The following is a 12,345-nucleotide window of genomic DNA, read 5'->3' as shown; positions in this document are numbered from 1 at the left end:
ACTCCAGAAGGGTTGCTTTCAGTAAACAGAAGCCTGCTCAAATGGAAAGGTGAGCGCCAGCCTGGGTTCTTTGTACCAGATCATCCTGCAAGGCTCTCCTGTGGTAAAGCCAGGATTGTGGGAGCCTGGGGGAAGCCTGCCAGGATTCAAATGCAGCCCAAGGAGGAGAGCTGTGAAGAACCTTCAACTAGGAGCCAGAAGGACTTGAACTGAGAAGCCCTGATAGTAAGGCAAAGAATTACCTGAGCCCAAAGAAGGGCTAAAGAAGCTGTGAGTTTAAAGGAACATAACTACTTGTGCCTGGAAGGGTAAAGGGACAGTTTATATTTATTTTGTGTTATGGGTTAATAAACCAGTCCCCACAAGTGGGAATTATATTTGAAATACGTGGGTGCATGAGATTTCAGAGGGAGATATAGAAGCACTGCTCCAGAGGTAAACTGAGGCAGCAGCTGACCCTTGCACAATCAGCCTTTTCATCAAGCCAACTTCCATGAGTTTGTGTGGGACAAGATGCCATTAAACCAGTACAAAACCAGGATTTCTACAGTTAATTCAAATGCAAATGTCTATATTTTATTACATGGAATTGAGACAAAAGATACACACTTGACAGTTGCCACAGTAATGGTGTAAACATTAACATAGATATAGATATTATTTAAACCAAGAGAGAGAGGTCTGAAGTGCTGTAAAACGTAACTATTGAAGCACTGCAAAAAACAGTAGTCATTGAGCTAGTGATCTTAAATTTGAAAATGCAAATAAGTGATAGTGCTGATTAAGACCTAAATCCTGCCCCGTGCCGCATCAGTGTCCCTGGGGAGTCCTTCAGCCACAGGAGGAGGGGGTGCAATCCAGTGAAGGAGCCTGTTCAACTGCAGGCAACCAGCACAAGATTCTCTAGCATCTCCACTCCCCTGACTGCAGCAGCATGGCAGGATTTAGCAGGATCCTTGGATTATTACTACAGCAGTTAGAGGCCAAATGATTTTATTGGCCTAGGATAAAATGTATAATTGTCTTAAATAATAATTCCCCAATATTGGGCCAGCTTCTGACAGGCACCAAGCACCCTCCTTTCACACTGAGTTGTCCTCACAGTTGGAGTTCAACTCCTTGGATGATCTGGTCTACTGTGAGAAATTAGAAAAAGATTTAGAGGTGGTTGGTTTAGGCTCTGAATTTACCAGTGCAGAATCCCTGGGATGTACACAATGTATCATTCATGGGGTACGATATGGTGTTTACTTTCCTTTAGATATTTTGGTTGCTAAGGAAGGAACCCACCTGGTATGGTCTATGAATAACTCAGTATCAGAATTCACGAAGCCTCTCAGATTCCACTTCAATTAGGGCTAGATACTGCAAGGTGCTGTGCACCCTCTACTCCCTCTGAAAAGCATGGAAGCTGATAGTACTCACACCTCACAGCAGGGACTCAGCCCTTTGTAGAATTAGTCCTTTAGTCAAGATAGCCCATCAATATTTTTGTAAAACTGCTGAAAATGATGCTGACAAGAATAAAAGAAAATAGAAATTCAGAATTTCGCCAAGGAAACCCACTCTAAATCATTTCCAACTACACTGAAGCATTGCTCCTATTATATACAGTTAATTCCTGTTTTATAAACTTACTCAGTTAATACATTTTTTAAGAAAGTAGAAAAATTAATTTGACACATTTTATTGTATGTCAAAAGTGTTCTCTTTAATGCAGGGTTTTCAAACTTCTCTCCCCACATTGAGTAGTTCAACACTCCACTGCAGAAACAAAATTCTTATTATTCTTTGAAAGAAAATGTTACATACTAGAGGGAGAAAAATGGTCAGTAGTTCAAAGGGAATGACAAATGACTATGCCAGGTAAGCTAGTGAATACTCAGGGCTACATCCTGTCCTGTGCTGCACTGGTACCCAAGAGGGATAATAGGAATTTAAGAGTCTTATTACATCATGTAAGAGGGAAAAATCTCTCCATAGTGCTCCAGCAAGCACTAAAAAAGCCAACAGCTAATATCTGCAACATACCTGTGTGGGCATGATTTATGGATGAGGGACTCTCTTTAGGCTCTGGACCTGTTTGGACCCAATTCTGCAATGTGCCAATTGTCTCCTGACAAATGCAGAACAACCTCAAGTCCTATTCAAATCACTGGGAGTAAAGTGCCCTCAATTCACTGAAGATGCTCAGTATTTTGCAGGCATTATTCTGAGGGCCCATTCTGTGAGCTGTTGAGTACTTCCCGCCAGATGCTGCGTACTTTCAATCAGAGTTGAAAGAGCTCTGAATCTGACATGACCTTACAGGATCTGGCCCCTATGCACATACAGAAAGTTCCATTTGGGTGCTCACACTTCGTTCTTGATCAGAGGGGCAGAGAAGTGTGCTGCCCCTTCCCATCATGAGAAATCTTGCCTTGAGCAGCAGAACTCCTGCAGAAGATGCACTGGCCAGGATTCTTGGTTTACCATACTGCACCAGCCAAAGTAGGATTTGATCCTCATATCGCTGTCAGACCCTGACGCTTTTCTATTTTACACCTACTTCGGCCCCTAGAGACCAACATCGTACCTCATAAGTCAGTCTCTTGCTTTCCATCAGGGAGGGGTTGGAAATGTTTCAGAGGAAAACTGATTGCATAATAAAAAAAAGAGTTAGGATTCTCTCAGACCTGGGGAACTCTAACGTGTATATATAAAGGTACAAACAGGGAAATGGTTACAGTACTGGGAAAGACAAAGCCTGGGCCCAGGTCAGATAACCACTAACTTTCCTTGAGGAAATAAAGAATAAGGACTGATTCTACAAAGAGTTTCTCCATCACAAATCCTTGCCCTCACATGGAGTTCTAGTGAAACATGGGGTAATAACTACTTGTAGGATCAGGCAGAAAAATCAGAAAAGGAGGAGCAAAACTTGAGAAACTAATAATATACAGAACAAAATATAACTTGCTGGAGACACTGAGGTCCCTCAACTTCCATTGAGGGCAGTGGGAGTTGAAGAGGGCTCCCAAGTACATCCAGGCAGTGCTCAGCAGCCTGCAGCACGAGTGACTTTTGAGAAACATGAACTCCTGACATTTGAGAAGCCCTGTTCTCAATGTAAGCTTACACAAACACTACAGCACAAGAAAGGGTCAAGGTTATTTCTTCAAACTGAAAAGGATTAACAATGGTGATTAATAGTTCAGAGAAGAGGAGAAAGATAAATATTTCAGAATTCAGCAAGAGTTTTTGGCTATACTGTACTATATTTTCATGCCCATCATAAAAGCACATGTGAGAAAGAGTATTTTAACAGAAAATCTGAAGCATTTATAAAACTGGTTGATAATTTTCCACCTTTTCCAGAAGTGCATCAGAATATCCAGGAGAATAATACCTGAAAAAGAAACATTTTGTCTGTGTATTAGACAAGGAAATATGTATTATGCTAAATATTTAAATTATATTAATATCTAGTGTATTTATTACAAAACCTGCTAGACTCAAACTTGGGTTATAGCTCAAGAAGATCTGTAATTATCCACCTGTAATCCTTTAAGAGACTGTTTCTGTACTACCTTGCATCTTGTGTCGTCATTTACCCCTGAGCAAAATGACTGTAAAATGCCAGTATTCAGACCTATAGGACCAGATTTTCAGAATTGCTCAGTATTCAATTGGAGTCAGATTTTCAAAAAGAGCTCAGCTCCCAATTAGGCACTTAAAGGAAGTGGCCAGTTTTCAAGAGAGCTCAGCACCCAATAGGACTCTTCTCAATGGGAGCTGCTGGGTGTTGAGATCTTGAGAAACACTGGCCCTTAATGCGAAGCAGGAGTTTCCACAGAATGGCTGTCACAGCATAATGGTTTATGGCTGCCAGAGAAATGCAAGTGCACGTGTCGAAAACTAATGCAAAGGCAAAAAGTTGATTAATGTACAATGTTAGTAACAGTGATCTTGTAACAAAGTTTTATGGCAATGATCTTATTTCTGTAATACCAAATGACTGATGGAGATTATATTATTCGAGAGATTTTTATTAGAGTAGAAATTCACTGTGACTTTACTGACCTACTGCATTCTGACTGGCTTTGAGAACAGACCAGTTGTGTGCTTCAAGTAATCAGAGGCCAGCATTTTATTTTAATTTTATTTTATTTTTTAAGTAGGCTGCCCTTTTCTGAATAAGCTTGCTGCTGACCGGTTGAAGGCTTTTTGTTTTTGCTTTTTTAACAGAACTGTACTATTTACCTAAAGGTTCATTGGTGAAAATTCATAAAATCCTTCCAACCCTGCAGGCGTCAAACATATTACACTATAGTTCATGGTTTGACACAGATGCTAGAATTTTGTCTGCACTGAGATTTCTAATAAATATGCTCAGCTTAGACTGCATAGAAGCCAAATTTTAAAATTTATGCACATTTTATGTACACTTGGATCTGATGTAAATCCATACGTGCCCCAGTGTGTGTATAAGCCAGTGTTTATGCCAATACCCAGCTATGTACGCAAAATCTCACCTATGTGCATCAGGATATTTGCATGTCTAAGTCAGATGTGCACTTTTATGCTCACTTGTTTGGAAATTAAGCCCTATTTTTATGACCTACAAAAACTGCAAACTACAAAGGATCATTGACTTGGTAAATCATTCATGGAATTTTTAAAAATCTATATCCGTGGGGTGAAATATCCTAAAGACACCTAAAGGAATTATTAATTCTGTTAACCTACAGGGTCCAGGGGAGAATTTTATCCTTTATTTACCCACAAATAAAGTCCTAACAAAGGCTTTTGAAAGTCCATTGCATACTGATTTCTTTATGCTGGACTAGTTTGTTTCTATTCCAACTTGGCAAGATAAGACCAAGAAAAACTACATTAAATTTTTCTAATGCTTTGCTTAGAAACAACCATGGTCAAAGTCTCTCTCCCTTGAGAAACTTCTGGAGAATTTCCTTTGTCAGTGGAATTCGTTGAAGACTTTGCATTGAGGAATTTACAACAGTCAAGTTGCTCCCTTTTTTACAAGCCACCAAAGCTTACAAAAACCACGTCCTGCATTCTTGATGTTACATGAATATCAGACTTAAGAGAGCTGGATGAAGTTTCAAAATCAACACACAAACCAGGAAAGGAATGAGGAATAGGAAAATAGCTGTATATACCTCAATATTTCCAAATCATATTATGGTCGTCTTATTCGAGAACAACAAATAAGGTTTGAATACAGACATCAATTTATGCCCAATAGGCTAGCTATATTTATTCTTAATTCTAAAAGTTATTAAGAGTGGAGGCATGCACCCTAGTTGTATAAGCAAAAATCACTTCAATGCTATACCAGAAAGAGCCTTCAATCTACATAGTACTGAAGTCTTGCACTGCTAGCTATCTGTCTAGGTTCTTATACCATACCCATCAGCATAATATCTGAGACTTGTATTACTGTGTATGTTCCTAAGAAAACACAGTAATACTGTATGTCTAAAGATCCATACAGAGCCATACAAGGAGATAGGAGTAAGATTTGTTATAACTGAAACGTGTTCAAACAGAAATCCCAAATGCTAGCATGTGGTGGCGTTAATAATGCACAGAATTTGTTTGCTCCATTCTCCTCACTGATTTTCTACAGAATTTAAAACTTCATATAGTTGTTTTGTAAATCCATCATTAGCTTTTGTGAAAAAACCTTTCCAAATGCAAACTAATGTAGCTGTCTTCCGGAATCTGCAGACAGACAGCCTGAAACAGCAGCTTTAAAGGACAAATCCAGCCCTGACCTCTGGAGCACCATAAATGCCCAAAGAGGCGGCGGGCGTGGGGGGGGTGGGAGCTTAAAGGGCACATTTTCTTCATTATACAAATGGCATGTTTCTTGCTTCCCATAACAAAAAAAGTAGTTTTTAGCAAACGGAAACATGAAGTACAGCCAAAAAATGTAAACAAATGTCTTTTTTTATTCTGTATTGTATCATACATCATTGTATCATAGCTTGAAAATGTCTTGATGATTCTTTACCGCTTTGGCAGTCACTGAGTTTTCCCTTGCAGAAGCAAACAGGACTCCATTTCTGTACAACTTCTAATTTGCAGCAGCTATTAGCCAGTGTTTAACTTGCGCCAGAGCTTTCCAGGGCTGAGCCCTGGCACCTCAAGGCTTGGCAGTTCATAGCCCCAGCACCTTTCATTACAAATTAAGCACTGCTATTAGCTAACAAATGCTGTTTATGATAGTTAAAATTGATGACGCTGATGCAAAGAACAGTACAGGGAGTGCAACACTACAACATCCCCATAAGTATGTTGCTGAAGTGAAGAACTGGTAAATGGATATCTAGAATTCAGGAGGAGATTTCCCTCCTTGTTATAAATTAAGGTTGGTGAAATTTTGAGTGCCAGCTATTTAACAGTATTTCTGTATTTATTAAAAGCAAAACTCACCTTGTTGCAGACAGCTAGTGCATTGTCCTTTATATAGCACTTAAGCCTCATGAGGAGGTTCAGGGAAGGAGCAGCTGTGGTTGGAGCAACAGAGCAGGAGGCTCTCTGCACCCTGGTACACTGAAGGAAGTTTCAGTGAAGCCTCGGAACAGGTTAGCTCAAAGAACAGTGTTGGGGAAGTCAGAGGAGACACCAAAAGATACATTACCTGGATTCCATGGCCTGAATACCCCATGTATGGGGCAGAGACTGCTACTGCAGCTTACCAATTAGCATGGCATCCAGAAGGGTGGTGTTGCAGCCCCAGAGCCTGACTGGTAGATGTGGGAGTTAATTCTATTCCCCAACTCCCACTTAGTTCCCTGCAAAAGGTCAATCTTGGGCTTTATTTAGGAAGAGGTAAATTTGAACCTGAGAAGCAATTTTAAAAAGATAATAATAAAGCATTCACAAAGACAGGAAAGTCTGTCTAATTTTTTGTTCATCCAACTGCTCTTTGGAGCTGATAACCAAAGATGATCATTAATTTTAAAAGGGCATTCACACAGACCTTAAATTATATTTTAAAGCTCTCATTTTGTGCCATCACTTTGAAGACAATCTAACAATGTAACAACTATGAATTGCTACGACTTCAGTTTCCTCACCTTACTATTTCCTCTGGGTAACAATTGTTAATAGTGTTGATGTACTCTTGAAGAAGTGACCCTGGCTCTGCTTTTATCTCTTGAACTTTTTTAAGTCCACCACTTGTTACAAAGAGACGTCGTGCTTTGCTATCATGCGGCAGCACCTACAAAAAATGAAGTACATAATGAGTGTTAAACTTTTCTTTAAAAGAGCCTTCTACATTGCTAAGCTTTAATATTAAAAAAATAAATCAGAGAACATACACAGGGAATGAGATAAAACAGAATTGCAACCAATATTCAAAGATGTAGCCCCTCCTGTAATAAAGGTTTTATTTTAACTTGTTGGCTAACTAGGAACAACGAAATCTTGAGCCACCTCCACTAAGCTGCAACATAATTTGACTTGTTCATTTAATATACACCACTGTAAATCATAAAAAATGCTTATGACAGCTTTATGTAATTAATTTTTTAATTATTTCTACAAAACAACATGCCTGTGAAGATGAAACAAACAGAAAACTAACATGGAATGATAATTGCACCTGTCCCATTACCACTGAGTTATTTAAGTCTTTTATATTGATTCACTCAGTTTATTTGTATAGCAAATTTTCATATCATTCTTATGATCTAATATGGATTGTTACTATCAACTCAAGTTCCTGGATATTAAAAATCATGGATCAAATCCTGCCGTCCGTCTGTGTAGCCATGGATGCACCCCTACAGATAGCAAAAATGCAATGTTTCTTCTGCAAAAAGGAGATGGGAAGCAGAAGTGGTAAGTAAAGGGATTTTGCAGCCCCCTGAATGATGCTGATATGCAGCTCTCTCCAGAGGAGGAGGAGGGTTGTGGGCAGGCAAAGAAGAATGGCAGTAGTTGGCCAGTGGGTCTACTAGGCCAGAATGGTATGTGGAGTGAAACAATGAGCTGTCAGCTACATCTACATCACAAAAATAGCCATGATTGATTAAACATGGTTGTACCCAACCCTGTAGATTAAACCCTACATGGGCAAAAGCACTTTATAACTTGATCTGGCCCCATTAAATCTGTCTGGGCAAACCAGGTTTTAAATTTGGTTGTGTTTCAGTTGTTGTTAACTAGCACGTTGGAAAAAAAGAGCAACTCTGCTAAAAGAGTGGGGAAAGGGAATGAGACACGTTCCCCATCATGTAGATGGGCTAACCGTTTAATCAGACAAACTTCATTTCTCTAGTTCCTTTTGTACCATATAAAAAACCCTCAGAAGGATTAAACAACAGACTGTCCTGGCCCTCAGGTAGAGAAGGCAAAGGGAGAAAGCAAGGTGCTTGTCCCCATTACCACTTCATGCAAGGGCCAGGAACAATTACAATCCCTTCACTGTGGAATTGCTGCATCCAAGGGCACAAACTACCTAAAAGGCGATAGCAAGGGGGTAAGCCACACCCCTTCTTCCCTCCATACTGGCTCCCAAAGCTGGCTGGGGAGAGCAGGATGCACCCTCCCCTTAATCAAGAGAGATCTTAGGGAGGGACTGTGTTTCTCAGAGAGGCACAGTCTTTCCCTCAACCCACACTGAGACAGTGTGGTGATGCACAGACCTGTACTCAGGGCATTGTTCAAATGGCCATAGCCTCCCCACAGTGAAGTGCACTTTAGACAATAAGGCTTTTACTTGGTTATAAGTTAGCTGAGGGAAGCAATCTCCGTAATGTCCAAGGACAGAGAATTTCAGAGTTATGGTGCAAAAGAAACACTTTTACTGCAAAGAACTTCATATAAATGTATACATTATACATAAACCACCCAAGCATAATTTGTTTAATGCAATGGGTGAGGAGAAGCATAAAGAACAAACATGTCATCCAATATAAACTGTGTCCAAGCCATTTACAGCATTAGAAACAGCAAGAATCCATACAATGGGCAGCTAGCTATTAAGAACTCCCTTCATTATTTGCTGTGGTCAGCAGAGCTGGTTGGGAATTTTTTGACAAAATGTTTTTTCATCAGAAAATGCTGATTTGTTGAAACCATTCAGGCGGAAGAGTCAGTTTCAACCATTATTTTCAAAATTGAAAAAACATTTTGTTTTAACATTTTTTTAAATGAAAAAATCCATTTTTCCAGGTTGAAACTGCTTTTCCTTTTGAAATGTAAGTTAATTATAGTAAGAAAGAAAAAAAAGAGAGAGAGGGTTACTCACCTTGTGCAGTAACTGAAGTTTTTTGTATCCCCCTTTGGGTGCTCCACTTCAGGTGCTGGTATGTCCCAGTGCCGTTGTTTGGAGATTTTTCGTAGCAGTGTTCGATCAGGACACTGAATGTTGGAGTCTCATCTAGCACATATGCAGCCCGACCTCTTTAGTTCCTTCTCTACTGTAGAGTCCTTGTATCGAACTCCAAAGTAGAGGGGAGGAGAGTGGGTAGTGAAGCACCCACTGGGACTCGCATGTTGAAGAACCTCAGTTACTGCACCAGGTGAGTAACTCTCTCTTCTTCGAGTGCAGTCCCTGTGGGTGTTCCACTTCAGGTGATTGTAGAACAGTGTCCACTATGGTTGCGGGGACTTTGGAGTTACATGCACAGTGGAGGAGAGGACTGTTAGATCCAGCATGGCATCAGCTTGTGAATCTTGTGTAACTGTTCACTAGTTAACGAACATATGTTCTGAGGCCCATGTAACAGCTCTGCAGATCTCTGAGATATGTGATGGATTGGACCCTCTTTTTGGGGTGCCACCGGATGTTCAGAGGTCCCACTGAGATCGCCTGTCCCACCAGCCTGGGCTGCCCCTACTCTGTGCTGCTGTGACAGGTTCTCAAGCCCCTTTCCAGCACTCACACAAGTAGGGACACACCCAACTCAGAATGACACCCAGAGACTGCGATCAGCTGTGTGGGAGGACTCAGCCAGGGGATTGCCTAGCACTCTGGTGTGCAAACCCAAAATTAGATTGTCTTGTGCTGGATAGAGATCTATACAGCGTAAGCTCATGAAAGTTGCCCCCTCCCTGAACATAGAGGAAGATAGACATAGCTCTTTGCTCCCTCCCCCACTTATGAATTGCACAAACTGGGTTTCAGAAAACAAAACAAGTTTATTAACTATAAAGGATGAATTTTAAGTGATTATAATGGATAGCAAACAGAACAAAGCAGATCACTGAGCAAAATAAACAAATACACATCCTAAGCTTAATTCACTAAAGAAACTGATTACAAATAGTAATTTCTCACCCTAACTTGTCTAAGGTATCTAGCTAATATTTTTCTTTTATCTCTATCTACAGGGGAAGAAGCTGATGCACTGCCCCAAGTTCCGTCTTCAGCCAAGGATGGTTGAGAAGGAACTGAAGGGATTGGGTTGTGCACACGTTAGATGAGACTCCAACAGTGCAGCGAGACAGCTACTGCATATACGCATCCCATCCAAACACTGCTGCAGAAAATCTCTGATCAACAGCACCAGGATGCACCAACATCTGAAGTGGCGCACCCATAGGGACAGCACTCAAAGAAGAATATAAAAATTTCAAATGGTCAAAATCAAAATGTAATGTTTCAACTGAGCTGAACCAAGAATTTTTTCAGATTTTCAGTTCACACACATTTTTGAGATTGACCTTTCATCCTGATGTTGAACTTTTCAGTACCTCAAAATTTTGTGCAGGATAGGAAAATGGTTTCCTGGCCAGCTCCAGTGGTCAACACACATAAGCAACATGGCACTGGTATTTTGAACAAATGAGCAATCATTATTGATTTAGACAGATGTATAAATAAGCCTGTGGAATGTAGTACTAGATAATATCAGAACATTTTATTTGGGCATTTCCAGCAAAGAACACCACAGCAGGACAACCTGGCACTCTCTACTAAAGGATTATGCAGTATTGTATTTGAAAGGAGAAAGGCCTATAGTGGAGTGGGATTCCCTAACAGCTGGTCACCATGGCAGAAACTCAAAATACCTAACATCCATGACAATTATTCAGAGTTTAAATAAAATATTTTAATTACATTAATTTTTATCTTTCTTTATATTTTGCTCAAATCTGTTACTGAAATAACAGACACAATTGCACATTTTAAACCGTTTGAAAGAAGATTTAGGATTTTTCCACCTAGTCCAGGACTGGAGTCAAAAGATAAAACACAGAACTGGAGAAGCTTTTACTTTTAAAACAATTTTTCAAATAATTGATTCAATTCACCCCTGTGCAGAGAGTTTGCACTAGACCTAAAACATGGCTTCAGTGGGACTTAAGCGATGCACTGACCTCGTGGGGTGCTCTGCATAAGGGCTAATTTTCTACTTTGGCAGAGGAGCAAGACAATGTCTTCCTTATGAGTAAGGCAAAGATTTTTTGACGGTTATTTTAATAAAGTCACAGACAGGTCACCAGCAACAAACAAAAATTCATGAGCCTGTGACTTTTACTAAAAATAACCGTACAAGCCGCAGCAGAGGTGCACAACCCCAGCTGCAGCCCTCACCATGGGGCAGAGGTGCACAGCCCTGGCAGTGGCCACCGGTGGAAGCCATGGGACTATGTGGGGAGCATAGTCCCGGCTCCAGCCACAGCTTCAGCTGAAGTAGTCATGGACGTCTGGTAAAATCACAGAATCCGTGACTGCTGTGACCTCTGTGACTAAATCGTAGCCTTACTTATGGTGACTGCTTTCTTCCCCATCCAGGATTATCATTGACAGTTCTAGAGACAGCAGTATCTACCCCTCTTCAGCTAGAATAGGTCAGTCCCAGGTAGTATCTTAGCTTAATAAAAGGAAAATGGATATATTTAAGGTCCCTACCACCCACCTCCTGAAAGAACAGCCCAGATTGATTTTAGGAATACTTCAAGAATACTGGCTGACATGCTGTCTAAACTGGAGACATAGGGTGGGCAAGATAATATCTTTTATTGGACTAACTTCTGTTTGTGAAAGAGACAGAGCTCTGTGTAGCTCAAAAGCTTGTCTCTTTCTCCAATATAAGGTGGTCCAGTAAAAGATATTACCTCACCCACCCCACTTGTCTCTCTAATATCCTGGGACCAACAAAGGTACAACAACACTGCAAACATGCTGTCTAGGTAACAAATGGCTAATCTATCATTCACCAAGCAGATCCTTTTCTTACCTTACTGAACTGCCCAACTATGTGTTTCAGAATATTTGGAGGTGCATCATGCAGCAAGGGTTCAAGTGCTGGCAGATATGTGCATTTCTGCAAGATGTTCTTTAGGGCCTTTTTAGTCTATTGAAATGCAAAACAAAAT

General features: G+C 40.4%; 1 protein-coding gene across 1 annotated transcript in view; it reads right to left on the bottom strand.

Moving 5' to 3' along the window:
* Positions 1-556: 556 nt before the first annotated feature.
* Positions 557-12,345, bottom strand: part of SPAG6 (sperm associated antigen 6) — a 47,831-nt gene continuing 36,042 nt past the window's right edge. The window contains exons 9-11 of the mRNA XM_038393346.2: positions 12,207-12,323; positions 7,089-7,234; positions 557-3,388 (exon numbers count right to left, since the gene is read on the bottom strand). Of these exons, the coding sequence (XP_038249274.1) occupies positions 3,322-3,388; positions 7,089-7,234; positions 12,207-12,323 (330 nt within the window). The 3' untranslated portion in view covers positions 557-3,321. The remainder of the gene's footprint in view (positions 3,389-7,088; positions 7,235-12,206; positions 12,324-12,345) is intronic.

Source organism: Dermochelys coriacea, chromosome 2 (genome assembly GCF_009764565.3).
Source record: "Dermochelys coriacea isolate rDerCor1 chromosome 2, rDerCor1.pri.v4, whole genome shotgun sequence".
Classification (NCBI taxonomy): domain Eukaryota; kingdom Metazoa; phylum Chordata; order Testudines; family Dermochelyidae; genus Dermochelys; species Dermochelys coriacea.
This window is presented reverse-complemented; position numbering and strand designations above follow the sequence as displayed.